At 48.1% G+C, this 25,623-nt stretch overlaps 1 protein-coding gene across 4 annotated transcripts in view; it reads left to right on the forward strand.

Moving 5' to 3' along the window:
* ARHGAP23 (Rho GTPase activating protein 23) overlaps positions 1–25,623 on the forward strand; it is a 180,528-nt gene that overhangs the window by 53,954 nt on the left and 100,951 nt on the right. For 2 of the 4 annotated variants that reach the window (XM_077315769.1, XM_077315770.1), the window contains exon 1: positions 23,023–23,901. The exons of the other annotated variants lie outside the window; for them this stretch is intronic. In XM_077315769.1, the coding sequence (XP_077171884.1) occupies positions 23,581–23,901 (321 nt within the window). In that variant the 5' untranslated portion in view covers positions 23,023–23,580. Of the gene's footprint in view, positions 1–23,022; positions 23,902–25,623 lie in introns of those variants that run through there. 4 annotated transcript variants of the gene reach the window in all.

The raw sequence follows: 25,623 nt of genomic DNA on the forward strand, positions 1-25,623 counted from the left end.
TTGTAAACCGTTTTGAGACTCCTTCGGGTAGAGAAAAGCGGCATATAAGAACCATCTCTTCTTCTTCTTCTTCTTCTTCTTCTTCTTCTTCTTCTTCTTCTTCTTCTTCTTCTTCTTCTTCTTCTTCTTCTTCTTCTTCTTCTTCTTCTTCTTCTTCTTCTTCTTCTTCTTCACTTCCCCTCACAACAAAGCCGTCACAGAGCCCTGCACAACACAGGCAAGATATACAACTCTTTAGCTTAAAAACAAACGATATAAACATTCAGTGGAAGCACATCATTAAAACAACACACTATTTAGAACCGACACTGGCCCCATGGAGGGCTGGTGGAGGCGGGGGAGGAAAAGGTGAGGGAGACCCAGGTCAGGTGTTCAAACTGTATTTCCACTGACCTCAACCATAAGCTTGGCGGAAGAGCTCCATCTTCCAGGCCCTGCGGAGCTCTGTGAGTTCCATCAGGGACCTGACCTCCCCCAGTGAGCTTATTCCACCAAGCAGGAGTCAGGGCCGAAAAGGCCCTGGCTCTGGTTGAAGCCAAACACACGTCTCTGGGGCTGGGGGCCAGATCCAAGTGCTCTTCGAGGGTTACACAGTTCTGTTCTGCATGCACTTGGGATCTGAGCATGGAATTCTCCAGAATTCGTGCAGGATGTGAGGACTTTGTAGTGCTCCAACCTGTCTTTGGTCAGCCGTTCCCTTGTATAGGAGGAGGTGAAGAATTGTACTACAAGATGTCCTTCAGGATGCAACTGCTCCCTGTCAGCTCTGTAACCTCCATCTCTTGAGAATAATCTCCCTGTTTTTCCCCCCCTCCACCTAGTCCCATTTGGGATCATGCTGACGAAGGGTGTAAATTGACGTATTTATGTAAGGCATAATTCCGTACTGCTTTTTTAATTGAAAATTGTTATAGAGTGGGAGGCTGCAGAAAATGAAACGCAACCTATAGAAACCTGATGTAGGTCAGTCAAAAGCTAAGCTCTCCCCACAAGACAAACAAAGGAAATTTGCTCAACCGATTCCCAAAATTAAATTAACAACCAGCTCATCCATCAAAATGCAGAGGCTAGAGGTGTTACTGAAAGCATAGTGAGATGAAAGAAAACAAAATGTCTGAGTGAAGATGGACCAATTGGGAGAAGGTATTTGTGATAATGGGGTTACCACTGTGAAGGTCGTGGTCATAATGGCTTTCATCCACAAGTTATGGCTTTCTGGACGTTCATAAGGTACAGGGGAATTTACGTGGAAGAAGGTGTGCTTGGAGATGCTCTCGCCTCAGGTGGCTAAAGTTTAGTGCTTGGAAGATCAAAAACAGCACCTTGGACCCAGAAACATCAGGGCAGCCTGTGAAACTCTTGTAAAATAGACTACCTTTCTCTTGACTTATCCCACTCAGAAAGTGAGCAGCAGCGTTTGTAATTTCCAGACAGCCTTCAAGGGTAGCCCCCCCCTGTAGAGCTTATTACAGTAGTCTAGATATCGCCAAGGCAGAGCTGAGCTAGGTGTTGACTTTTATATAGCTTAGCTGAAATATCCTGAACAGCATTACACAAGGTGAGATCATATCTTGAGAATTTTCCAGAGCTATGATAGTTGATATTTTGGTGTTGCAGACGGGGAGAAATCAGACAGGGTTGTTCCTCTGTCTGCAGTGATCATGATGGATTTCCTCTTCTGACTGGAGTTATTAGGAATTACCAGGAATATTACCAGGAAATGCAGCATACCATCTCTCGACCAGGTTTTCCTGTGGGTTGACTCATTGGAAGGATTTTCCCATTCACACCATGTGGTTTATTGTTTATGCTTGGGTTCACACATTAATTATCTTGTTCATAAGAGCGGGAAGAATTATTTTTTTCTGCGGCTCACTCATCTTGGCTGTCTGGAGTTATTCCTTTCAGTCAGACGGCTTTCCAGCTCAAGGTCCCTGATCCTTTTTCCTGGAGCCTAGAACTTGAGCTGGAAATGCTGCAAACAGGAGATAACGTCAGAAACGTGGAAGCATTTGTATTGCCTGCCTATTACAGAACTAAAGAGCCTCTTGTGGCGCAGAGTGGTAAGCCAGCAGAAATGCAGCCTGAAAGCTCTGCCCATGAAGTTGGGAGTTCGATCCCAGCAGCCGGCTCAAGGTTGACTCGGCCTTCCATCCTTTCGAGGTCGGTAAAATGAGTACCCAGCTTGCTGGGGGGTAAACGGTAATGACTGGGGAAGGGAATGGCAAACCACCCCGTATTGAGTCTGCCATGAAAACGCTGGAGGGCGTCACCCCAAGGGTCAGACATGACCCGGTGCTTGCACAGGGGATACCTTTACCTTTACTTTTATTACAGAACTAATTTGTATACTGTTTTTATATTTTGGATGGCATTAAAGGCATTGTATTGTATTGTTGGAAGCAAAGACCGAAGGCCTGGCTCCTAATATTTATTCCAGGCCTGGTCATTCCAAAATGATCCCTCTAATTTAGTACCCTGTTGCACCCTGTGGCCAACTAGATTTTTAGGATTGCTGTTCAGAAGGTTCTATTTAGTCATAATGGCTGACAGCCAGTGAATTTGTCTTAATCTCAGATGGGAGCTGGGGATCCTGGCAGAATTATTGTTCATCTCCAGACTACAGAGGTCCATGCCCCTGGAGAATATGGCTGCTTTGGAGGGTGGATTTTTATGGCATTGTACCTCACTGAGATCCTCAGCCTTCCCAGGCTCCATCTCCAAATCCTTTGGAGCTGACAACCTTACCCCCCCCCCCCATCCCCAGCTGGTGGCCAGGGAGGACCTGGGATCCCTCCTTAATCCCCTTTTAAAGTTGACTAAAGTAGAAGCTGCTGCTAAATCCGCTGGCGGTGAATTTCCGCAGGCTAATGAGTGGAGAGGTACCTCTATCAGATCAGACTAATATTTATTCACTCCGTTTTGTCCCCCACATTCTTTCTCAGTGGGAACTCAATGGGAACTCAAGCTGGCTGGCATAATTCTCTCCTCTATTTTATCCTCACAACAACCCTGTGAGGTAGGTTAGGCGGAGAGGGAGTCATTGGCAGCAAGCGTCCAGGGAAGATCAGGGCTCTGAACTTGGATCTCCCAAATTAAAGCCCAGCATTCTAACCGCAATGCCACATGGGCTAGAATTGCCAAATGACCATCGTCCTACGAGAGAATTATCCCAACAAAGGGAGATTTACGTTGAGATGCCATTCATTGCCTACCCCCCCAAAAAAAGATGCGTATTCTGGAGGTGAGAATTAACGTCCCTTGTGACAAACGAAAGCCTGCCGTGCATTTATTGCCTGGATTATCTGTGGCATGGCAGGTTTTTGTTCCCTTGCGGATTTGCTGGTTTGAGTCAGCAGAGGGCTCTGCAGTCCACGGGGATCCGTTAGTGGTGTGTCGTAAAGTGGCCTGATGGCGCTGTTGCATCCTGGGAAATTTCTGCCTTCTTTCTCTCAGCATAACTGTCTATTTAGGGCGCTCCTGTGCAAAACTCCCAAGCATGTTGGAATAAGTCCAGCTGCTCTGGCGTGCTTGCATGTAGAATTTACCCCGATGAACACTGCCTGACCTTTCCGGTGTTTCAGGCTGTTGAGGATTATAGTGTAGATGGGCGAGAGCGCTGATTCTTTGGTGGTAAACCTATTTTTTGCTTGCTTGCTTTAGCTGAGTTTGTGTGGGGAGGAGATGGAATGTGCTAGAAATCGCGCGATTGGATTGTCAAGCATCCTTGTGCAACCGCAAGGTGGAAAGCAGCATTTTGAGCAAAACTGGGGCTTGCTGGACTAGCTCTCAGATCCTCCCCGATTCTGAGATTCAGGGGCAGCCAAATTCTGCCGTGGGGCTCTTCCACATGGGTGCAGAGGTTAAGCTCTAAAATGAAATAAGAATAGGGGATTTTCTGGAAGGCAGGCAAATGTTTGATTCTATCTTTTTAAGGAAAAAAACAACATGTCCAGTTTTGCATGTATTTTACTCTTGCTTTCCTAGATACCTCTCTTTCTTCTAACAAAGACAGCGTGATACGCTGGGGCTGGAGTGCTGGATTTGTCCTGGGGAGACCCAGGTTCAGATCCTACTTGCTATGAAAGCCACCGGGTGACCTTTGGCCAGTTGTTCTCTCCTCCTAACCTACCTTACAGGTTTGCTGTGAGGAGAAAATAGAGGTGGTTGGAGTCACAGACACCTTTGTTGAGGGAGTGCCGGATAACAGGATGCCAGATAACTGGGCCTGCAAAACAGAGCTCTTCCGCCAGGTTTATGGTCGGGGCCAGTGCTAGAGCAGGTGGCATGGGTCCCCCTTGGCATTGGTGCCTGAAGATCTTGGTTCCCCCCATGCTGCTCTCGCAAGGGCCTTCCTGTTTTAAGGGTTTTTTCCGCCACCTGTCAAGATTTCTTGTGTATTGTAGCAATTGGGGTTTTAATGGGGTTTTATTGGATTCCATTGCATGGATTTTCCTTTTGTGTGACCCTCTGCGAGGCCGATTTTCGAGAGCAGCAGGCTATAAATCCAATAAATAAATAAATATCAATAATCTGTGGACCTAGTTGATTAAGCAATGATAAGATGAAGGGACTCTGTGCTTGCTTTGGTAGCGTTCTTTTCTTGATTTCTGCTTCTCGTGTTCTAGGATTGAGTCTTAATTTATTTATTTAGTTATTTATTTAGATTTTTATACCGCCCTTCCCTACGGCTCTGGGCGGTTTACATAAAGCATTTTAGAACGTTTACTTAGAACAGCGAGCTCGGACCTCAGGTGCACTTCTCCTGCTGCACAACCTCCTTTGTTGTGCAGGTCCTCTGTTTTAACATACAGATGTACGCTCACACCTTTGTGCACTTGGACCAAACCTAGAGCTGCTCCTTAATGTTTTTTCAGCCTTCCTTCCCTTGCTGGCTGGCCTGAGCATGGGAAAAAAACAAGCTGCTTAAAGGGGCTTGTCTGATTTCTGAACTGGTTTGTGTCTAGGCAGGAAGACCCATTTAGGATCGCAACACAGCCTTCCTACGTTTGACAACGTCTCTTGTTTGTAATGATTGGATTGATTTTGTTGTTTCCGCTTTGCGAGCCACCTTGAACGGCTCTCTGGGGAGGCAACTTACAAGTTTTCTAGAGGCATATACATAATGTATACTCTTGACTTGGAGAAGGGAATCTAGTAGAGGAACGGAACCCCCTGCATGGCATCCAGAAGTTCTCATGTTCAGGCCTTGCCATCTTCGCTTTTAGGATCTCAGGTCACTGCCGCTCAGAGTGAAGATGCGCTGGGCAGTCTGACACGGCGTGAGGTGCCTCTGTGTGGTCCTGTGGCCGTATTGTACCTTTCCCCCTATTCCTAATGGGCAGTGATATTATTGACACTGTTTTTTCAGTGGAGGAGGAATTTCGCTCTTGCGAGGTGCTCTGCTTTACCATCTGCTTTGCCTGAGGGGCCCTATAAAAGTCCAAGAGCAGAGGTATTCTGCTTAGTTGGAGACGGGGGATTGGAGACCGTAGGACATGCATGTCCTCTTCAGATGCTCCCTTTTTGAGGGAATACAAAATAAAATCATCACCTTCCCTCTTTCCCTGGATTCCCGGTAACTCCGAGGAAGGGAAAATCAAGAGCCTCCTTTCTGGGGGAAGTACTGAAGTGACGAAACAAATAGCCAAATACTGTGCCAGAGGATGCAAATTACGACAACACTGGGCCATTGGAAATAGCCTTAGATCAGGGGTGGGCAAACTGTGGCCCTCCAGATGTCCATGGACTACAATTCACATGAGCTCCTGCCAGCGAATGCTGGCAGGGGCTCGTGGGAATTGTAGTCCATGGACATCTGGAGGGCCACAGTTTGCCCACTTCTGCCTTAGATAATCTTGATGCATTTGTATAGTTTTGCAATGTTTGGTTTTAAGTGTTTTTATGGTTGGACATTTGTACGCTACCGTGATTTGTTGGATTATGGTTTTGCAAATGGTGTGAGTTTTGTAGCCAGCTTGGGCTGGGTCCTCCTGCATTTTCACAGCCAGAGAGATCCCTTTTGTAAGGAAACAGAGCCAGTTCTGCTGCTGAGAGAGAGCTGGGTCCACTGTGGGATACAAGTGTACAATCCTTTTGGGGGGAGGGGGTACAAAAGAGTGAGACCTTTACAAAAGGCAGAGTTCGGCAGAACAGCCAACAGGGGATTTGACACACTTGGCATTGATGGAATCGATGCTGTCCAATCCATGCTGTCCCTACAATACTAATACAGGTGACATTCTCACTGTGGATTGTGTTTGATAGGGGGCTGCCAGGCCAGATCTTGCAGAGTTTCGTAGCATTACCTGCTAACTTCCAGGTTTCCCGCATGAGTGACATTGTAGCCCAAGACAATGCTGCCCTTTAAAGAACGTTCTGCAGTTTAAAAAGTTAGGCTGCTGGCGTGAGGCCTTCCCCCGTAGCAGGAGGCCTGGCAGCCCTAGCTTTACAGGACTTGTTTTTTACGGTGTGTGAATTGCACTGGCCCAGTGACTTCGCTGGCGGTCTCGGTACTGGAAAACAGGCCGGCAGAAGCAGCCAGAACTCTTGTTTGTAAGGTTTGAGCATTTTAGAGCTAAAAGGGTTCCTTGAACGTTAAGGAGCCAGGGTAGACCCTGGAATGTTCGTTGGGACTGATTTCCAGTAAGAATCCTTTAACGAAGTGACCTGTCATGTTTTGCAGACCAAGAGAAACCTCTAGCTTGCTACCCAAGTGAACAGTGTCAGGAAGGCAGACTTTCTCTGTGTTTTTTCCTCCACTCGGCTGAGATTTCAGACCACGTCCCTCTCCCAAGCCTGTTGGGTTCCCTGCGGCTGGTGTTTTTAACGCCCTTCGGAAATAAAATCGGAGTGCATATATGGCCGGCTTTTAACAGAACACAGACTGTGTGTGTTCGTGTGGATAGGTCTCTTACTAAATAAAGCTGAGAACGATTTTGCAGTATGTCAGCCGTGAATTTTATCTTTCCTCCGGGAAGGCATTGGAATCCCCAGCCCCTAATTTTTGTTCTCTCCACCATTTTGCAAGGTACGTTAGTGAGATGCTTTCTCAACCAGAGTTCCATGAAACCCCGGGGTTTCTTGACAGCCCTGGAAGGGTTGACCAAACAGGAGGGAGTTAAATATATGTAATTATTTTTATACGTTTTTAAAATTTATTAAACATTTATCGGGTAATGCGACCATGTAAAGAGCTTCTTGTGGCGCAGAGTGGTAAGGCAGCTGTCTGAAAGCTCTGCCCATGAGGCTGGGAGTTCGATCCCAGCAGCCGGCTCCAGGTTGACTCAGCCTTCCATCCTTCCAAGGTCGGTAAAATGAGTACTCAGCTTGCTGGGGGGTAAACGGTAATGACTGGGGAAGGCACTGGCAAACCACCCCGTATTGAGTCTGCCAGGAAAACGCTAGAGGGCGTCACCCCAAGGGTCAGACATGACTCCGTGCTTGCACAGGGGATACCTTTACCTTTACCTTACGACCATGTATGGTCATGTTTACCTGCCCACCCCTCCCAAAACGGCCAGTGATGGGCCTAGAGGAGGGAAGGGGAAGGACCCTGGGTGGGTGTGTCCACAGCTCTGCTTCCCAACCATATTCTGCACGATTGGGCCACTTCTGGGGTTTCTCAAAGACTGAAGAATGTTTGAGGGGGTTTCCAATGGTAAAAAGTGGAGAAAAGCTGGGCTGGACTAGTGTCATTCTGTGAGCTTCGTGACAGACCAGGATAAATGTTCTGATCCGGGGGTCCCCAGCGTGGTACCTGTGGATGCTGGGGTACCCGTAATGTTCTTTCGAGAAGTGGGTGGGGCCAGGTAGGCCTTTTGCCCAGCAAGCCTTCTGATTGACTGCCGGAAAGTTGATTGGCTATTCAGATATTTGAAATGTTGCTTTGGCAGCCCAGAAGGATCTGCACATTTTGTAGCTGGCTGTGGAGCTGCTTGGTGGCAGCCATTTTGCTGCTGTGCCCCCCAAGCTGTGTAAGACGCCCGAAAGCGCCCACAGGCTCCAAAAGGCTGGGGATCTCTGGTCAGGGTCAGTCTTCTCTGAATGTTCCATCTTTTCACGTTAAATGTCAGTCTTGGGCATTAAGTGCAGGTTGTGTCTGGTTGTGTCTGGGTCCACGACAAGCATGTTTTAAAAATCAGAGATGTTGGGGACTCCGTTTTCAAGCACATTCAGATCAGGACCAGGTTGTGTGGGGAGAAGGTGCATCGACCTGTCCCTCGTAGTGTTTTCCAAACCTGAAATGACCCTCAGGTGGCACTGTTTGCTCTGCTTGGGAAACCAAGGTCAGTAAACATCATGTTATGTGTGTGAACAAAATAATTTAGAACATTATAGAACCAGTCTCTCAGCAGGACTAGGCTGGAGTTGTAGAAACCACAGCGGATTGGATCAGTGAGTATGTCAAGCGTTTGGGGATGTGTGCAGCACATACCCTCCGTGTGTTTGTTTGGAACTTCTGGGTTGGTTTACTCTTAGGTGCAAGGGGAAATAGATTGGCCACGCGGTAACGAGGCCAATCTATTCTGTGCAGATTGCTGGAGGTTGAGGTGCAAGCATTCCTATCTCAGTCTTTCGGTTCTTGTTTACTGGGATTCTTTTGCGTCTGTGGTAGTTCCGTGCATTATAAGAGATTGATTTTCTGGACCCATTTCAGTCTGGCGTCAGGCCAGGATTCGGATCAGAGACCGCTTTGGTCACCTTGGCTGATGACCTCTAACAAGAACTAGGCAGGGGGCATGTGACCCTGTGCGTACTATTGGATCTTTCAGCAGCCTACAGTACTATTGGCTGTATTATCCTACAGAGCTGCCTCTCAGTATTAGGACTACGGGACATCATATTGCAGTGGTTTGAGTCGTACCTGGGGGTTTGGTCTTAGAACGTAGTATTGGGGGATTCCTGTTATTCCTCATGTGAGGTTCTACAGGGTTCAATTTTACACCCCATGCTGCTGCTGCTGCTAATAACAATAACAATAACAATAATAGTGATGATAATAATAGTGATAATAATAGTGATAATAATAACAACAACAATAATAATAAATTTGATTTATTCCCCACCACTCCCTGACGGTTCATGGCAGGTTACAACAACTGGGTAAAAATTCCCTAAAACCCCAATTAAAATCCCAGAATAAAATCACACTCAATTAATAATTTAATTAATATTTATAATATTTATATAAAGCCAGTAGGAGAGGTCCTCAAGCTGTGATGTCACCAATCTGCGGGGGATACCCAGTTCTACCTTTCTTTCCCTTATTCCGAGGGTGCTGTTAAGGTTCTCAGTGGATCCTTAGAGTCATTAATGGGCTGGATGAGAGTAAACAAGCTGAAACTTAATCCTGACTAGACAGAGTTCTCTGGGTTTAGCAGCAAGGCAGACGTAGAGCTTGAAATGTGCCCTGTCTTGGATGAGGTTATGCGTCCCTTGAAAAGCCAGGTTCGCAGTTGCTTGACCTAGCGGTCACTTTAGAAAACCAGGCAGCTGTGGTGGCTTGCCCAGCTTTTGGCTAGTGCGTCTGTGGGATCCATTTTTGGCTCTTTCAGATCTAGCTGCAGTGATCCATAGTTGACTATTGCAACATCCCCTACTTGGGGCTAACTTCGAAGAAGGTTCAGAAGCTGCAGCTAGTGCAGGATGCTGCGGCTAGACTACTGGTCTACTGTCAGGTAGACTACAGGCCAAGTGTCAGGACCATGGGACTCCAATATTACACTGGCTACCGATCCGTTCCCAAGCCCCATTCAAAGTGTTGGGTTCGGACTTGAAAGCCCTACGTGGCGTGGGACTGGTGTATCTGAAGAAGCGCCTTCTTCTGTATGGGAATTAAAACCACAGGGAGATGGCCACCTGACTGTTCCACCAATGGAAGACCATGTCTGGTGGGCCCATGAAAGAGCCTCGTTGGCGGCTGCCCCACATTGGCGACTGGATCAGGTTCAAAGTTAACTTTTAAAGCCCTAAACCAGGGGTAGTCAAACTGCGGCCCTCCAGATGTCCATGGACTGCCATTCCCATGAGCCCTTGCCAGCGTTTGCTGGCAAGGGCTCATGGGAATGGTAGTCCATGGACATCTGGAGGGCCGCAGTTTGACTACCCCTGCCCTAAACTGTCTGGTTACTGGTGTATCGATGGGCTGCCTTTTCCACTACACCCCCCAAATTTGCCTAGGATCCCCGGCCCAAAGGAGTCGGCCCCGGTCTGGTAAAGCACACTGCTGAGAGTTCTGCAAAGCCTGTAAGGCAGAATTGTTCAGCCATGCCTACCATTGGGGTCCCGATGGAGCAACCAAGAAATGTAGCCTTGCTGCTGGAAACTTAGGGAGGATATGCCCTCTAAGAATCTAAACCCCCCGTCCCAACCCAAACTAGTTGGGGGCAACAAACGCAAATATTGTATTGAATATATATGTTTTATCCTTTTTGATTGTCATTTTATGCTGTTACTTGCCTCGAGCGTTCAGGAAGGGCAGACTACAAAAGCGAAGATTTATTTTCATTTATTTTATCACAAAAAACAACTTCCCCAGGGAGGTGCACGTGGCCTCCTCCTGTTTGCTCTTCAGGACTGAAGGCAGTTTTATTTAGGACTGCATTTTGATCGATTTAGCTTTTTTATTATTGGCAGGCCTCCCCGGGTTTTAGGACGGTTGTTTTATTTATAAGCTGCTTTGAGTGCCAACAGGTAGAAAAGCGGCTAATGAAAGTTTTAAATAAATAAATAAAAGAGTCCTCCTTGAGTCACCGCAGTTAATCACCAGGGGACATCCTGCTTCCCCACCAGAAAATAAGAAATTCCACCTGGCAATTGCTGAGTTGTTGGGCCTGAGCCACAAGGGTACAGGCAGAAGTAGGCTCCTCACGTTTCGCGTGTGATTGGGTGAGGCTAAAAAAAAGTCCCCTTATCGGACGGTTGGAGAAACAAAGGCCACCCGTCCCTTCCCTCTCTGCTCAACCCTCTTGCATAACCGCTGACAGCTGTGTGAAGGCCAAAGCCTTGCCTGGTTCTTCAGGCTTTGCCTGTTGGGCTTGTAGAAACATGCCAGGAGAGAATGGCACACGGCTGTGGCATTGCACTTGGATCCTGGGGCCAGGCGGGTAGAGATGGACCAGCTTAGGGTTACCGGCCTCCAGGTGGTGGAGATCTCCTGGAATTACAGCCGGTTGCCAGGTTATACAGATCCCCTGGATGAAGAGGCTGCTTTAGATGGTCAACTAGAGCAGGGGTCGTCAACCTGTGGTCCTCCAGATGTCCATGGACTACAATTCCCACGAGCCCCTGCCAGCAAACGCTGGCAGGGGCTCATGAGGGAATTGGAGTCCATGGACATCTGGAGGACCACAGGTTGACAACCCCTGGACTAGAGGACATTTTAGCCCAACGAGGGCCCGCCCTGCCACAAACCCTCCAGGCTCCATCCCTAACCTTTCCAGGAATTCTTTCTTTCAGGAAGAAATTTCAGTCACTCTCCAGAAAGCAGAGATCAGCTCCCCTGGCAGAAGCATCCGCTTCAGAGCTCTCACGTCCACAGAGCTCCCTCCCCTTCCCACACTGTGCCACGCCAATATTCTTATGTGGCTGTGATGTGAGGATATTTTCAGTCCCAGTTTTGTGTGACAAAGGGGCAGGGGGGAATGTGCAGAAGCAACGACGTTACTGAGGTGGCAGGACGGGTAGTCCAGGAGTCACTTGCTCGAAACTTAATTTGCCATTCTGTGAGCGGCTGATTTTGGACTGGGACCTCTTTTCTTGACTGGAGCAGGGGTGCCACCCCACACTGTTTTTCCAACCTGAAATCGGCCACAGTTGGGCAACGTGGAGAAGAAGGACTCAGCCCTCTCTTCCTGCCTGATTGGGCCTGATCCTTATCTGATTTGTGCATGTCTGGGACTTAAGTTATGAATGTAGGACTCCTGGAGACGTCTGACTGATAGCGCCTGGATGCTTATTCATGCCCATTCATTAGAGTCCTGTCTAGCATGCTCCACTGTGCAGTTTATTTCTGTATGGCCCTGAAGTATTTAGATATGTAGTCTCCCACCCCACATTTTGAAGGGGTATGTAAGTTTGGCTTCCACACATGCTAAGTAATGCAGTTTCAATTCACTTCAGTGACTATTTGCAAGTGTATTTGGGACTGCGAAGAGGAATGGGAAGGCAACTGTAAGCCGCTTTGAGCCTCCTTCGGGTAGGGAAAAGCAGCATATAAGAACCAACTCTTCTTCTTCTTCTTCTTCTTCTTCTTCTTCTTCTTCTTCTTCTTCTTCTTCTTCTTCTTCTTCTTCTTCTTCTTCTTCTTCTTCTTCTTCTATTTTGCCGTTCTGTACAGTAAAATCCAGTTGCCAAGTGCATTGGGTGTAGATTGACAGTACATTATTTAGAGTTTTATTTATTGAATTTTTAGTCCGCCCTCCCACCAAGCTAGCTCAGGGCGATGTAGAAAAATGATGAAATGCACAATTACAGCACATAAAATTAATTTAAATAAACAATGACAGGTCAAAAACAGATTAAAAGCAGCAACGATACCGCTGTAATGTATCTGTGTTGAATTCTCCCAGAAGTTCACGGTGATTGGGGATTGCATCTTCCAAAACATGGGTAGATGGACAGATGAGTGAATAAATAAGTGTGCGGGTGTATGAGAAAGTGCATTGTGCAGCAGATACATGTAATCTTCCTGGATGATTTACATGAAAAACGACTTTGGGTGTTTGTCGACTCAAGGAAATGTGGAAAGCGGAAGGACCCCCCCCCCCGCGCCAAATAATTGCATGTCCAGCATGGTTTTCTGCCTGTGGGCTGTGGGTGGATGGGACACATTTCCTTTTAGGTACAAAAAAGAGCCAGAGGGGCAGTTTTGAGTAGAAAAACAACTGGGAGAGATGACAAGGAACAGCCCCCCCACCCCACTGCTCTTCCTCATTCCTCATCCCCCTGCTATGTAAATTCTGGCTAAGCCTCTTTCTCAGTGTCTAGGGGCAACTCTCCTCAGACCATGAGATGCTGGGTTGCCAACCTCCAGATGGCACCTGTTGATCTCCCACTATTACAGTTGGTTTCCAGGGAACAGATATCAGTTTAGCTGGAGAAAGGGGCTGCATTGGAGGGTGGCATCTATGGCATTATGTCTGGCAAAGGACCTTCCCAAACTCCGCCCACCCCGGGACTTTGCCCTAACACCCCAGGACCCCCCCTTGAATCTCCACAGCAAGGCTAGCACTTCTTAATGGTTATTTCAGGCTCAGACCGTTGGCTGAGAGCCAGTTTGGTGTAGTGGTTAGGAGTGCGGACTTCTAATCTGGCATGCCAGGTTCGATTCTGCGCCTCCCCCACATGCAACCAGCTGGGCGACCTTGGGCTCGCCACGGCACTGATTAAATTGTTCTGACCGAGCAGTGATATCAGGGCTCTCTCAGCCTCACCCACCCCACAGGGTGTCTGTTGTGGGGAGAGGAAAGGGAAGGCGACTGTAAGCCGCTTTGAGCCTCCTTCGGGTAGGGGAAAGCGGCTATAAGAACCTCCTCCTCCTCCTCCTCCTCCTCCTCCTCCTCCTCCTCCTCCTCCTTCTTCTTCTCTTACAGTCTCTGTGGAACTGGCTAAAGTCCCTCAGGGCCCTGGCTTTTTTTAGGCAGAGAGTTCACCTAGGCCAGGGCTGAAGAAGCCCTGGTCCTGACCAAGGCCAATTTCACTTCCTTTGGGTCCTGGATCATGAGCAGATGTTGATCTGATGATCTTAACCCTCTTTGGGGGATATAAGGGAAAAGGCAGTCCTGTTGATATATCGGTCCCAGACAGTTTAAGGCTTTAAAGGTTAGTACCAAAAGGGAATGGGAAGGCGACTGTAAGCCACTTTGAGATTCCTTCGGGTAGAGAAAAGCGGCATATAAGAACCAACTCTTCATTTATAGAAAAGTTATAGAGCCAGGTTCTAATCCCCACTTTGCCACGAAAGCTTGCAAGGTAACCTCGGGCCAGTCACCTACTGTCAGCCTAGCCTACCTTACAGATCTTTTGTAAGGATAAAATGTACAACGTTATTTGCTTTTGGGCCCAATTGTCGAGAAAGGCAAGGCGTAAATGCAATAAGCCAAATATGTTGCCTCTGCTTGAAGCTGCATTCTCCTTTTAGTGTTTTCTGTGTAATCTTAGCTCTCATTATTGTTCCTGCTGCTCTCCCTGAGAGTAATTTCAATGAAATAGATAGAACTTTCAGATAGACACCGTGGCGCAAAGGAAAACCCAAGAATATGGTCTATACAACATCTCTCCCCCCCACCCCCCATTCTGTGTATTTTTAAATCCTGGCCTGATGATTTCTAGAGAACTCAGAGGTGTGTGCTCTATTTTTGTGTGCTGTTTTGCTGGATTATAATCAAAGATATTTTGGTGATAGCTTTTTTTCTCAAATATCTAGTTATTTATGAGGTTTTATACCTTTGTCTTCTGCTTTAAAAACACACTCGGAGTGGTTTGCAATAACATTTACATTAAAATAGCCCTAATTGAGCCATAAAAAGCAATTATTTCTCCCCCAACTCCTAACATTTACATGAAAATATATCTCATTAAACCATGAAAAGAGCAATTAAAATTACAAGCCAGGCGGAGCCCCAGTAGAACTGAAAAGATGAAGAGCTGCACCGGTATAATCTTTCCCCCATAAAACAGTATGAACACAAGAAAAGCTCAGGGAAAAGAAAAACCAGGCAAATTAAGTCAACATCGAGGAATGATTTAGTCCTCCTTTAAAAGGCCCTCTGGAAGTGAGTTGGGTGCTGTCCAATTTAAAGGAGTTGTGTCTGTTTCAATAGGTGGGATTTTACAACCTCCCACCACCACTTTCAGAATTCTCCGCTTCAGTCTTGTGTAAATGTTGCATGATTAATAAATAGATTGTGTAGCCAGAATCTCAGTGATCCTTCAGCAGCCCTGTAAAATTGGCATGTGGGTTTGAATGCGTGAAGTGTCCTGTGTATATTGTAGATAATTGTTGTCACTAAAATATGCAGCCCGTGAGCCTTCCTTTGAATGGGTGGATGATGGCAAACAGGCCGCCCCCGTCTCTGTCGGGGTAATTATGGCTTTGAGGAGCGTATTTAGACCGAGAACGTGGGGTGCGGTTTATTTATTGACTTCACTTCTAACTTGCCTTTCTCTCCGATGGGGACCCAATGCAGCCTACATTCTCGTCCTTGCCTCCAGTTTGTTTGCACAACAACCCTGCGAGGTCAGTTAGACTGGGAGTGTGTGAGTGGGCCAAGGTCGTGTGTGAAGTTTCCATGGCAGAGTGGGGATTCGAATTCAGGACACTCAGAGTCTAGCCCTATACTCTAACCCAGGGATTCCCAAGCAGGGGTCCATGGATCTCCCGGGGTTCGCAGGAGCTCCCTAGGGGAATCTGTCAATGTGAGGCCGCCGGTGTGTGGAAGAAACTGCTGAAGAATGCCTCCCCAAAACATGGGCCAAAACACAGCCACCTCATGGGGGGAACGATACAGTGGTGGCAATCTGTCAGGCCCATTCAATTGGGACTCATGGCGTTCATCACAAGCGCAGTTGTAAGCTCCAAAAGAGTTTTCCTTGGCCAGTCTACGAACCAAAGACATCGATGAGCAACATTTCCAAGTAAGCGCAACCCTGTTTTGTGGTTGACTGCCGCAGATGGGGTTGTTCCGCTGTGCGGAAGACACAACTGGAGCAGTCCATAAGGGAAGGAACTTGGTGGCAAGACTACGCTCCCAACACGTGGAAGAAACTATCAAAGAACACCCTCACCTCTGGGTCCAAAACACAGCCACCTCATGGGGGCTGTATGAATACAGCGGCAGCACCAGCTGTCAGCAAGCCCCAGCGGAGAATTTGTCTGCACCCCCCCCCCACATGCATACACTGCTGGCAGGGGCTCATGGGAATTGTAGTCCAAGGACATCTGGAGGGCCACAGTTTTACTACCCCTGGTGTATGCCAGCAGTGCGTGAAATGTATACGCTCACGAGTTGTGTCACATCATCGCATAGTTGGACATTGTGCTGTAGTTGTTGTTTACAACCAGATTTTTCTTTGGGAACAAGATCAGATTATGACACATAGTGTAACAATAGCGGATTGTCAGAGGAACCCCTTCAGGTTAGCTTAGTCATCTATGCAGCTGGGGCATGGAGAGGGGGCTATTTGGACCTGGGGGTGCGGGTTGGGACCCTTTTTGCCGCCAGGTTATTTTTCTATTGGGGGTGGAGTAGGACTTTAATTTTTAACTTGATATATGTGGGGGATTTCATTTTATCTAACTTGCCACGAGATCGCTCGGCTGAAAGCAGCGTGGAATAAATCCAATAGTAATAGTAATAGTAATAGTAATAGTAATAGTAATAGTAATAGTAATAGTAATAGTAATAGTAATAGTAATAATGGTGGAGGTGGTGGTGGGGATGTAGCCTCAGAACTCAGTGCAAAGACAAAATTCCTTCAGTAGGAAAACTTTTTTTTGTTTAAAGCAGGGGTAGTCAAACTGCGGCCCTCCAGATGTCCATGGACTACAATTCCCAGAAGCGAATGCTGGCAGGGGCTTCTGGGAATTGTAGTCCATGGACATCTGGAGGGCCGCAGTTGGACTACCCCTGCTTTAAAGGAACTTCTCTGAATTAGAAACGAATCAGGTTGTGTGGAGGACAGCCCGAGAACGGGAAGACACAGATGGCACTGCAGGGGAATGTTGGGGGGCGGGTGGGGGGACAGGGCCGGGGCACAAGTGGTGCGTGATAGAGCCCTCAGCCCTCCAAGGACAGGGGTTGCTATCCCAACTATTCATGGCATGTCTCCTCGCGCACTTATGTGTTCTTTTCTCCCCGCATACTTCTCCCCGGACCCTAGTATGGCCGGAATGCTTTCTTCGCGCCTCCCTTTAACAGCCCCCTGTGGCTTTTGAGGAAGCCGAGCAGTCCGTGTGGGGAATGGAAAGAGGCCTGAATGACACTCGCGTTCCAAAATAAATATTAAGCCCACCTGGTTGGCTTTTGCCTCCCCCCCACCCCCACCCCTCATGTCCTTGCCTTGGAAAGCCAAGAGCAGCAAACGCATTTTTCAGTTTGCCGCTCATTTCCTTCCTCGTCGGACGCTTCTGACCACTGCCTCATGCTCTCTTTCTGTGCGCGGGCTCATGTGCAAATAAGGAATAAAGGAAACAGCCACCCTTTGAGCATGTTCAGGGTGTTGCTTTCTAAGAACCGTTATGACGCTTTGGGAATAGAGAGCCCACTCTTGAAACAACCTCCTTGTGTTCAGTTCAGACTTCCCCTCCTTTTCCACAGTGCAGATTTCGGTCGCCACAAAAAATGCCAGATCCGGAAGCATGAAGCAGAAGCCAGCTGTACAAAATGGGGATTGACCAGTTGTCTCTCCACCCCCTCCAACTACAGGGCTGGCCCGACCACTGCACCAGTCACCCCTGACATCTTGAGCGTCTTTGGAATAATGGCACAGCATGGTCAGCACAGCAACAAAATGGCTGCCACAAGAGGCGGGGCCAGCCATAAATAGGCGCTGCAGCTTATCTTCAGTCCCAAACGGAAGATCCTTGTGCCAAAGTGAGGTTTCTAAAAATCTGCACTAAATCTCTAGTACAACCTTTCTAAACTTTTTTTTACGATTGAGAATCCCCTGAAACATTCTTCAGGCTTTGAGAAACCCCAGAATTGGTGCGATCATGCCGATTATGATTGGGAAGCAGAGCTGCGGACGCGCCCACCCGGGGCCCCTCCCCTTCCCACCCCCTCCATCATTGACTACTTTGGGGGGGGTGGCAGATCAACATGACCCTATATGGTCATATCACTGGGTAAATGTTTTAACTAATTTCAAAAATTTATAAAAAGTAATGAACCCCCATCCATTTGGGAAACCCTTCCAGGGCCACCAAGAAACGCCAGGGTTTATGAAACCCTGGTGGAGAAAGCCTGCTCTAATGACCAATCAGAAGCCATGAATTGGCAAAATAAAAACAAAATCTAAAAACACTCAAATGGCCTTGGGTCACCAGATTTTGAAGGGTGCCAGCAAGGTAAGAGAAGCCTCCTGGGTTATCTTGAATGGAAGCTTGCTGTGAACTAGGGTTGGGCAGTTCGGCGGCCGAAGTGGCTGTTCGCACCCGAAGCAGCTAGCCGAACCGCACAACCCTAGGCTGTGAACTGGCTTTACCAGTCTTCGCATTTGTTGAGTGTGATCTTCAGTAGCTGCCACGATGGAGCATGGAAGGCGTCTGAAGAGCTTACCTCCTTCCTATTCTTGCGTTGTTCATTTAGAATGCCTCAGTCAGTAAAACGTTCGTTCTAGACCTCTCATTTTCTCTCTCTGTTGGATGGGAGGCAAATTCGGCCTGCCAGAAACCTGCCCTGCCTGAGCGCCATTGCTTTCCCTTTACTTTCTTTTTAGTCAACTGCCAAGTGGATGAAAAAGGAGAAAGCGGTCAAGATGTGCTTTGAACTTTCTGTGGTTGAATGGCTAGGGCAGGGGTAGTCAAACTGTGGCCCTCCAGATGTCCATGGACTACAATTCCCAGGAGCCCCTGCCAGCATTCGCTGGCAGGGGCTCCTGGGAATTGTGGTCCATGGACATCTGGAGGGCCGCAGTTTGACTACCCCTGGGCTAGGGTGTCGAACTAGAGTGTGGGAGCTGCAGATTCGAGTCTCCACTCCTCCATGCGAGAAGGCGTGGTCAAACTGTGGCTCTCCATGGACTACAGTTTCCATGAGTCCCTGCTAGCATCATTCTGTAGTGCATGGGCAGCTGGAGAGCCACAAATTGTCCACACCCTGCATACAAGTTTTGCTGGGGGACCTTGGGCCAGTGACATGCTCTCAGTTCAGTCTACCTCACAGGGTTGTTGTGAGTATCCCTTGGAGGACGGAACTTCACCTGGTACTCCTTGGAAGATGGGTAGGTAAAAAACTCCTTAGATAAATAGCAACAAACAGATTCTGGGGTTAACCTGAGTACCCATCCGTCTTTCTTCCTGAGCATTCCAGTCCTCTGCTCCCTCAAATAGGAGGGGGCCACCCTACAAGCTGGGCTGGTGTCAGAGATGGACCACACCCCATACATTTCTCTCCCTTTCCCCCTCCCCCTAAGCTCCCCATGCTAATTCCCGTTCATTAAAGAGAGCAGCTGCCCTGGAATTGCCCCCGCCTGCGTAGGCACCGGTCCTTTGTTGCTCTCCCAATTTGCATCTCCCACTGGTGCTGATCTGCAACTGTGGCAGTGCATGCAGTGAAGGGGTTAATTTATTCCTGTGACCTCATCCCCATCTTTGACAGTGATGGATTCCCCCCCCCCCCCCAAAAAAAAATCATCTATACGGGAGTGTAAATTGTTTCTGGCTTGATTATGTTGGAACTAAAGTTGCAGAAGGTGGAACAATGCATTGAGAGATCGTGGCAACTTGCTGTCCTGTCCTTTGTATGTCTGAAGCTTCGACGAAAAGTGAAATATGCTCCTTCCCCCCCGCTTTGCACCTGTCTACCTCTGGTAGTGCCATATGTGTCTGGGGGGGGGGGCAGGCAGAGGGGCAACCTGGGAAATCCCTTCTTATGCTGATCCTCTTACAACACTGGCCAAAGCAATCAAACCATTCTTTCTTCCTTGCCTTCCTTCTCTTGTGAGGGTAAAATACAGATTTGAATATCCTGGCCCCTTGGAGTGAGCCACTGAAAAATTTCCAAAGGTTCAATATTTTTGTATCAAAAACTATAATAATAATACTTAAATTCATAAGCCGCCCCTCCTTGTGAGCAGGCTTGGGGCAACTTACAGTGTATTTAGCAATAGCATCAATAAAAAAACATCTTAAAAAATATTTCCGTTTAAAAATGTCAACACGGTTCTGTCCTTCCATAGCACCACTGGCCTTTCTGTATATGTTATTCCAATACCTATGGTGGGAGGGCTCTCTGTGCAGGGAGAGCCAATATAATCACAGATGTTATGATTGGCGGAAGGAGGCCCATAATTGTGCTTTTCCATCTTATCCTGGCCTCAACTGATTTTGTTAGATCGCTTGAGTGACAGAAAAGCTTATACCTTGAATGAAGCTTTGTCGATCTTCAAGGTGTCACTGGACTCCAACTTCGTTCTAGTTCTTCAGACCAACATGGCCATAATCGATTTTTAATAGTTCGCTTGGAATCCAGGATCTCAACCTTCCTAATGCCGCGACCCTTTAATACAGTTCCTCCTGTTTTGATGACCCCCAACCATAAAATTATGCAAGGGTTCTTTCACAGGAATTAAACCCAAACTGACCAATGGTGTGAAGATCCATTGTTCATGATTGTATATATATATATATATATATATATATTTTTCTCCCTGGGGTTTCTCAGTTCAGTTCTGCCTCTTGTCCCACCATGCCGATCTCACTCTTTTCTGCTGCGTCAGACAGACGAACGCTCTATATTGATCTACCCCACAAGGCTGTTGTGTGGATGGCACCCCCTGGCAAAGCTGCTTGCCCTGCCGTGACCCCTGTGAAAGGGTCGTTCAACCCCCAAAGGGGTCCCGACCCCCAGTTTGAGAACAACTGCCTTAGAAACCAACAAAATTATTCTGCTGTGAGCGAAAAGCTTGCTTTACTCCCTGGTATCTTGAGAAAGTAAACTTTGATTCAAGGAAGCATATCACCAGGACAGTATTACCGGTCTTTTCCGGTGCAACCATGCTGAATTTTGTTCTGGTACTCCCAAGTAACATGGGTACCCACCTGAAACTATTAATGACATCATTTGGGTTTCCCCCCCCTCCTTCCCCATAGGGTGGCACCATGAAGTTAGCCAGAGTGAGTTGCAACTCAAGGCCGGAAAATCAGCTGCCAATTAACTGCTTAAAATATCCCGGGACGTGTTCAAGCAGACAGCTCCAAGCGGTTTGAATCCCTGCCTGTCTCCTGGCTTAACAGAAGCCGGCAGAGAGAATTCTCATGGACGTTGAGGATTGAAGAGAGAGGGGGAAAAAACTCTGCAATGGCCAGGAAGGTGTTCATGTACACTCTACTGCGATCATCGTAGTTCTCCCTGACAATACCTTTCCCGATACCGGAAATCCATAAGGCAGGGTGTAACATTTAAATGCCTCTTTTGCATACGTGCGATTAAGCCCCATGGGTACATGCAATCTGCCCTGTGCTTGCTCAGCATCGGTGGCCGATGCCAGAAGAACCATCTTTCTTTCTCTGCTGGAAGCTGAGGCTATAACTCAGTTCTAACAACCACTTTTTGGGGGAGCTAATTAAATAAGGTTTTTTTTCTTTTGAGAGGCTGAGGGAGACAAGCAGCAAGTCCGCCAAGAACCACCCCCTTCCCTCCCACCGAAGATCTAATTTCATCCACAGATTCCTGCGTTTGGTACCGCTTCTTTCCTTGTTCTCAAAATCTGGACACCCTTCTAGCAGCTTTCTTGGACGATGCATACGAACCGCTATGCGTTCCCCTAAAAACTGTGGCCTGGTCCCGAGTGTTTCTTGTCCCTTTCTCAACCACAAGAAAGAAAAACAAGTCAAGAACAAAACAAAACTCTGGGCTCCTCTTTACATCTCCCTTATCGGTGTGGGAAAACAACCTCTGCTGGGTTAAAAGTCCTGGCAACACAGTCTGCCCTGTGGATCTTTTTCTTGACACCGAGAGCCTTCCAGGAATGCTAGCATGGAAACTTCCTTCGTTGCGTGCAGCAAGCGACTTCACTGTCAAGGGTGGAGAACTGTCACATAACATGCCCTGTTGTGCAGATGTGGTTTAAACAACAACAACAACAACACCTGTGCATGTATTGCAAATAGAGGACACTGATAAAATAATTCTAACAAGGTTTATTAAAGCTTGTGCTTAAACTCCCTGTTCCTTGCCTCACTGCCTTCCAGCTTGGTGTAGTGGCTAGGAGTGTGGACTTCTGATCTGGTGGCCAGGGTTTGATTCCACGCTCCTCTACATGCAGCCAGCTGGGTGACCTTGGGCTAGTCACAGTCCTGTTAGAGCAGTTCTGACAGAGCAGTAATCTCAGGGCTCTCTCAGCCTCACCTCCCTCGCAGGGTGTCTGTTGTGGGGAGAGGAAAGGGAAGGCGACTGTAAGCTGCTTTGAGAATCCTTCGGGTAGAGAAAAGCGGCATATAAAAACCAACTCTCCTTCTTCAGTAATCTCAGGGCTCTCTCAGCCTCCCCTCCCTCACAGGGTGTCTGTTGTGGAGAGAGGAAAGGGAAGGCAATTGTAAACCGCTTTGAGACTCCTTCGGGTAGAGAAAAGCAGCATATAAGAACCAACTCTTCTTCCGGCTGTCATCTATTAGAAACGGGTCACGTAATACCGCAAGGCCCTGTTCCTTTGGCTTCTGTACAGCCCCTAGCACATGGGAGACATGTATGTATGTATTTATTTTTATTTATTGCCTTTATTAATCTCTGCTCTTGGGCTAGTGGGCTTGTGGCCGTTTACAACAAGTAAAACACAGTACAGCCCCCTGCTCAACACAGGATGAGCCTCAAATATCCATGTCTAACCACCCCTGCACAGCACTGGCTGTTTCCCTATTATCCCCGACTCAGTTTTGCTCCTGGCTTGTTGTTTGACCGGGAGCAAGAGTGTGCCTGAGCGGAGAGGGTGATCTATAAATCTAAATAAATAATAATAAAAGAGGAGACGAGAAATGAAATGAGGAAAAACTGTCTCCCCATAACAGCGTCTCTTCGGAACGCAGCGAGCCCTCCAGATCTGTCAAGCAAGTTCAGCGGGAAGGAAGGAAATTGGGCTTTTGTGTTGCCGTGTATAAATACGGGCAGGGGGCATGAGAAGAACCTAGTGCCACCAGCAAAATGCTGCTACCTCTGTTACCCCCCTTCCGCCCCGAGCCCTGCATGGCCACGGAGCCGCTGCCAGCTGGAGTGGGCTGGGTCACCAAGGGGTGGGGTGGAGCAGAGATGGCCTGATAACTCCGAGCAGCTGCAGGGTAGTCTGTGCTGGGGGGGGGAGCCAGTGGAGCTCCTTTCTCTTTCTGTCTGCCTGCCTGCCTGTCGGGTCGCAGGCAGTCCCGGCTCTCTGATTTGCATCCCTCTCACTCCCGTCGGGGGCAGAATTTGCCGATCCTGCTGCCTTGCCCGCTTCTCTCCTGCTGAATTAGTTTTCTCTGTACTCGGAGCTTTTCCCGTTCCATTTCCGCATGCCGTAGGAGGAGGAACGTGGTATTCCGGGGCCGGCTGGCGTGTTCTTTTGGGTGTATGTGTATACAGATATCCGGCGTGCCTGGACTTGGAAGGCATCAGCGCTCTCCCCGTGATATACGAGATGAAAGGCTCGAAAGAGGGCAGCTTTTGAGCAGGGGCCGGGAACAAAACAGGAGGAAAGGAGCCGTTCTGCTGAAGTTTAGAGGACGGCAACCCCGTGGCCCTGGAACCGAAACTGCCTGGCATCAGGAGCTGAGATCCCGCTCGAAAGCTTTCCCTTTGATGAGTCCAAGTTTGCTCTGATCTGCTGCCTCGGTCACCTTTCAGCTTTGCTGTCTCTGTGCCAGGAATTTCCGTGGCGGGGAGTGGAATGGTAGAAGAGGGCACCAGCCGGGCAGATCGGGCTCCCCGGACCGGCGGGCCACGGAGACCCCCACACGCTCCGGCCCCGCCACCTCATGGCATTTCGGTGGTGGGCAAGGCGGTTTGGAGCGTGGCTCGCGCCGGGAAAGGCTGGCGCTTTGAGCGGGCCGTTGGCGTGGACTGCAGCTTGCCCGAGCCCCGCTGCATCTGGTTGACCAGTTTGCAGAATGACAACGCGGAGTGGTGGGAGAGGCGGTGGCGCCGGGCCGGCGCGGTTATGGCTCGCCAAAAGTGCCGGGGCCTCCCCAGAAGGGACAAGAATCCCATGGTGAGAGATCGGCCGCGTCTGTGTCTCTCTCTGTGTTTGCATGCATGCGTGTAATGCGCGTTCCTTCTCAAGACGCGCTGGAGAGAGCTTAGGGGCAGTGGCTGCTCCTCAAACTCAGTGCCCCAGTCTGTAAAATAGGAATAATGGAGATGTCTTGAGGTCAGGTTGTTAGGAGAGCAACTGAAAAGGAAGACTTCAAAATGTTTTGGCAGATGGCACGGGAATCGCTGTGGCGTAGAAATTGCTAATAATGATAATTATGGTATTTCCTAGTAATGTACCCTTTGCCTGGCAGGATATAATTTTGAGCCTGGGAGAACTGGGGTTTTAGATCCATTCCTGGTTCTTTGGGATGGGAGGCGTAATAATACAATAAATGGGGTGCCTCAAGCACAGAGAGCCCCCATGCCTCTGAAATTAGGGATTGGGTTGGAGATTTCGGGCCAGTGTGTGCATGTTCTAAGCCGGGTGGAAGTCTGGCACCTTGTTTACGCTATTCAGTTGTCCTTTTTGCTCTGTGTGATGTCCCTAAAGTTCTTAAAGGTGCTTACATGGGAACCTGAAAGAATGAATGTAGTTCAGCTGTGGCTTTCCTGTGTTGTGCAAATTGAACTGCCTCTGCTAGAACGTCGGTGCAAGGGTGGCTTTCCTGAACTGCGGGATCTGGAAGGCAGTGGGTGAGCAGGCAGCTGGCACGGCTGGGTTTCGGGAGGCTGATACCACGCGAGGAATTAATCATAGGCTGGCTGATTTGCCCTTGGGGGAACTAGCTCACAGCTTCGGTTTCCATGATGCGCAACATGGGAATACCTGAACATGGCAGTAAACTAATAACAACCTATTTCCCTGGGCTGTTCCTTGATTAGATTTAGGAGTGCCAACTATTGGTTAGGGTGAAGGAGCTTTATGTCGTTTTGTGAGCCTATAGGGTTAGGAAATTGGATTTTGGCTTATAATTCTTCCTCATTGTAGCGTTGCAAGGTGCCCTGGTTCTTAGAGAGATTGTCTTTTCAGTAGTTGTGTCTGTATGCTGCCCTTCCTCCCTGCATGGAGATCAGGGGTGTCAGGCATGGGGACACCCCTGCGAGGTAGGCTCATGTGAGGGGAGAATGAATAGTCTCAAGATCACCCAGTGGATTACAGGGCTGTGTGGGGATTTGAACTCTCATCTAGGGCTGAAGTTTTTAAAAATTACTTTTATTTACTTCATTTATAGTCTGTTTAATATCCCGGATAGCGTAATGGAAACCAGCGTAATAGGCAGTTTTACACATGTTTGTCATTAAAACTAACCAGCACAAAAATGACTGCATGATACATACGACAGTGTCATGGAAGCAGAATATATCCCTAGGACAAATACTGCAGTAAATACTGGATTTCCGAATGAGAAAAGCGATGAAATGAAATCGTATCACCCAGTAAACAAAGTTATGAGAATGGCATATCTAAAAAGGGAGTTTTCTGTGCCCACGCAATGCAAATTCAACGGCCTAGGTGATCTGGATTATGTGGCTGCCATAAATTATGCAGATTTGCAGAATGCTGTTTGGCACAATCCATTTGGCGGCTTTCGGTATTTAGCATAGTTTTATTTTAGCTTTGCTGAGCACCAAAGCCCCACCCTCAGCCACTGGAAATACAAGTCGGCTCGTCTCGGAGTCTTGAGAGGTCAACAAGGCTCGGCCCATTGACTTGCAAGCCAACTAGGAAGGGTGAACC

The sequence above is a fragment of the Paroedura picta genome, chromosome 16 (genome assembly GCF_049243985.1).
Source record: "Paroedura picta isolate Pp20150507F chromosome 16, Ppicta_v3.0, whole genome shotgun sequence".
In the NCBI taxonomy this organism is placed as follows: domain Eukaryota; kingdom Metazoa; phylum Chordata; class Lepidosauria; order Squamata; family Gekkonidae; genus Paroedura; species Paroedura picta.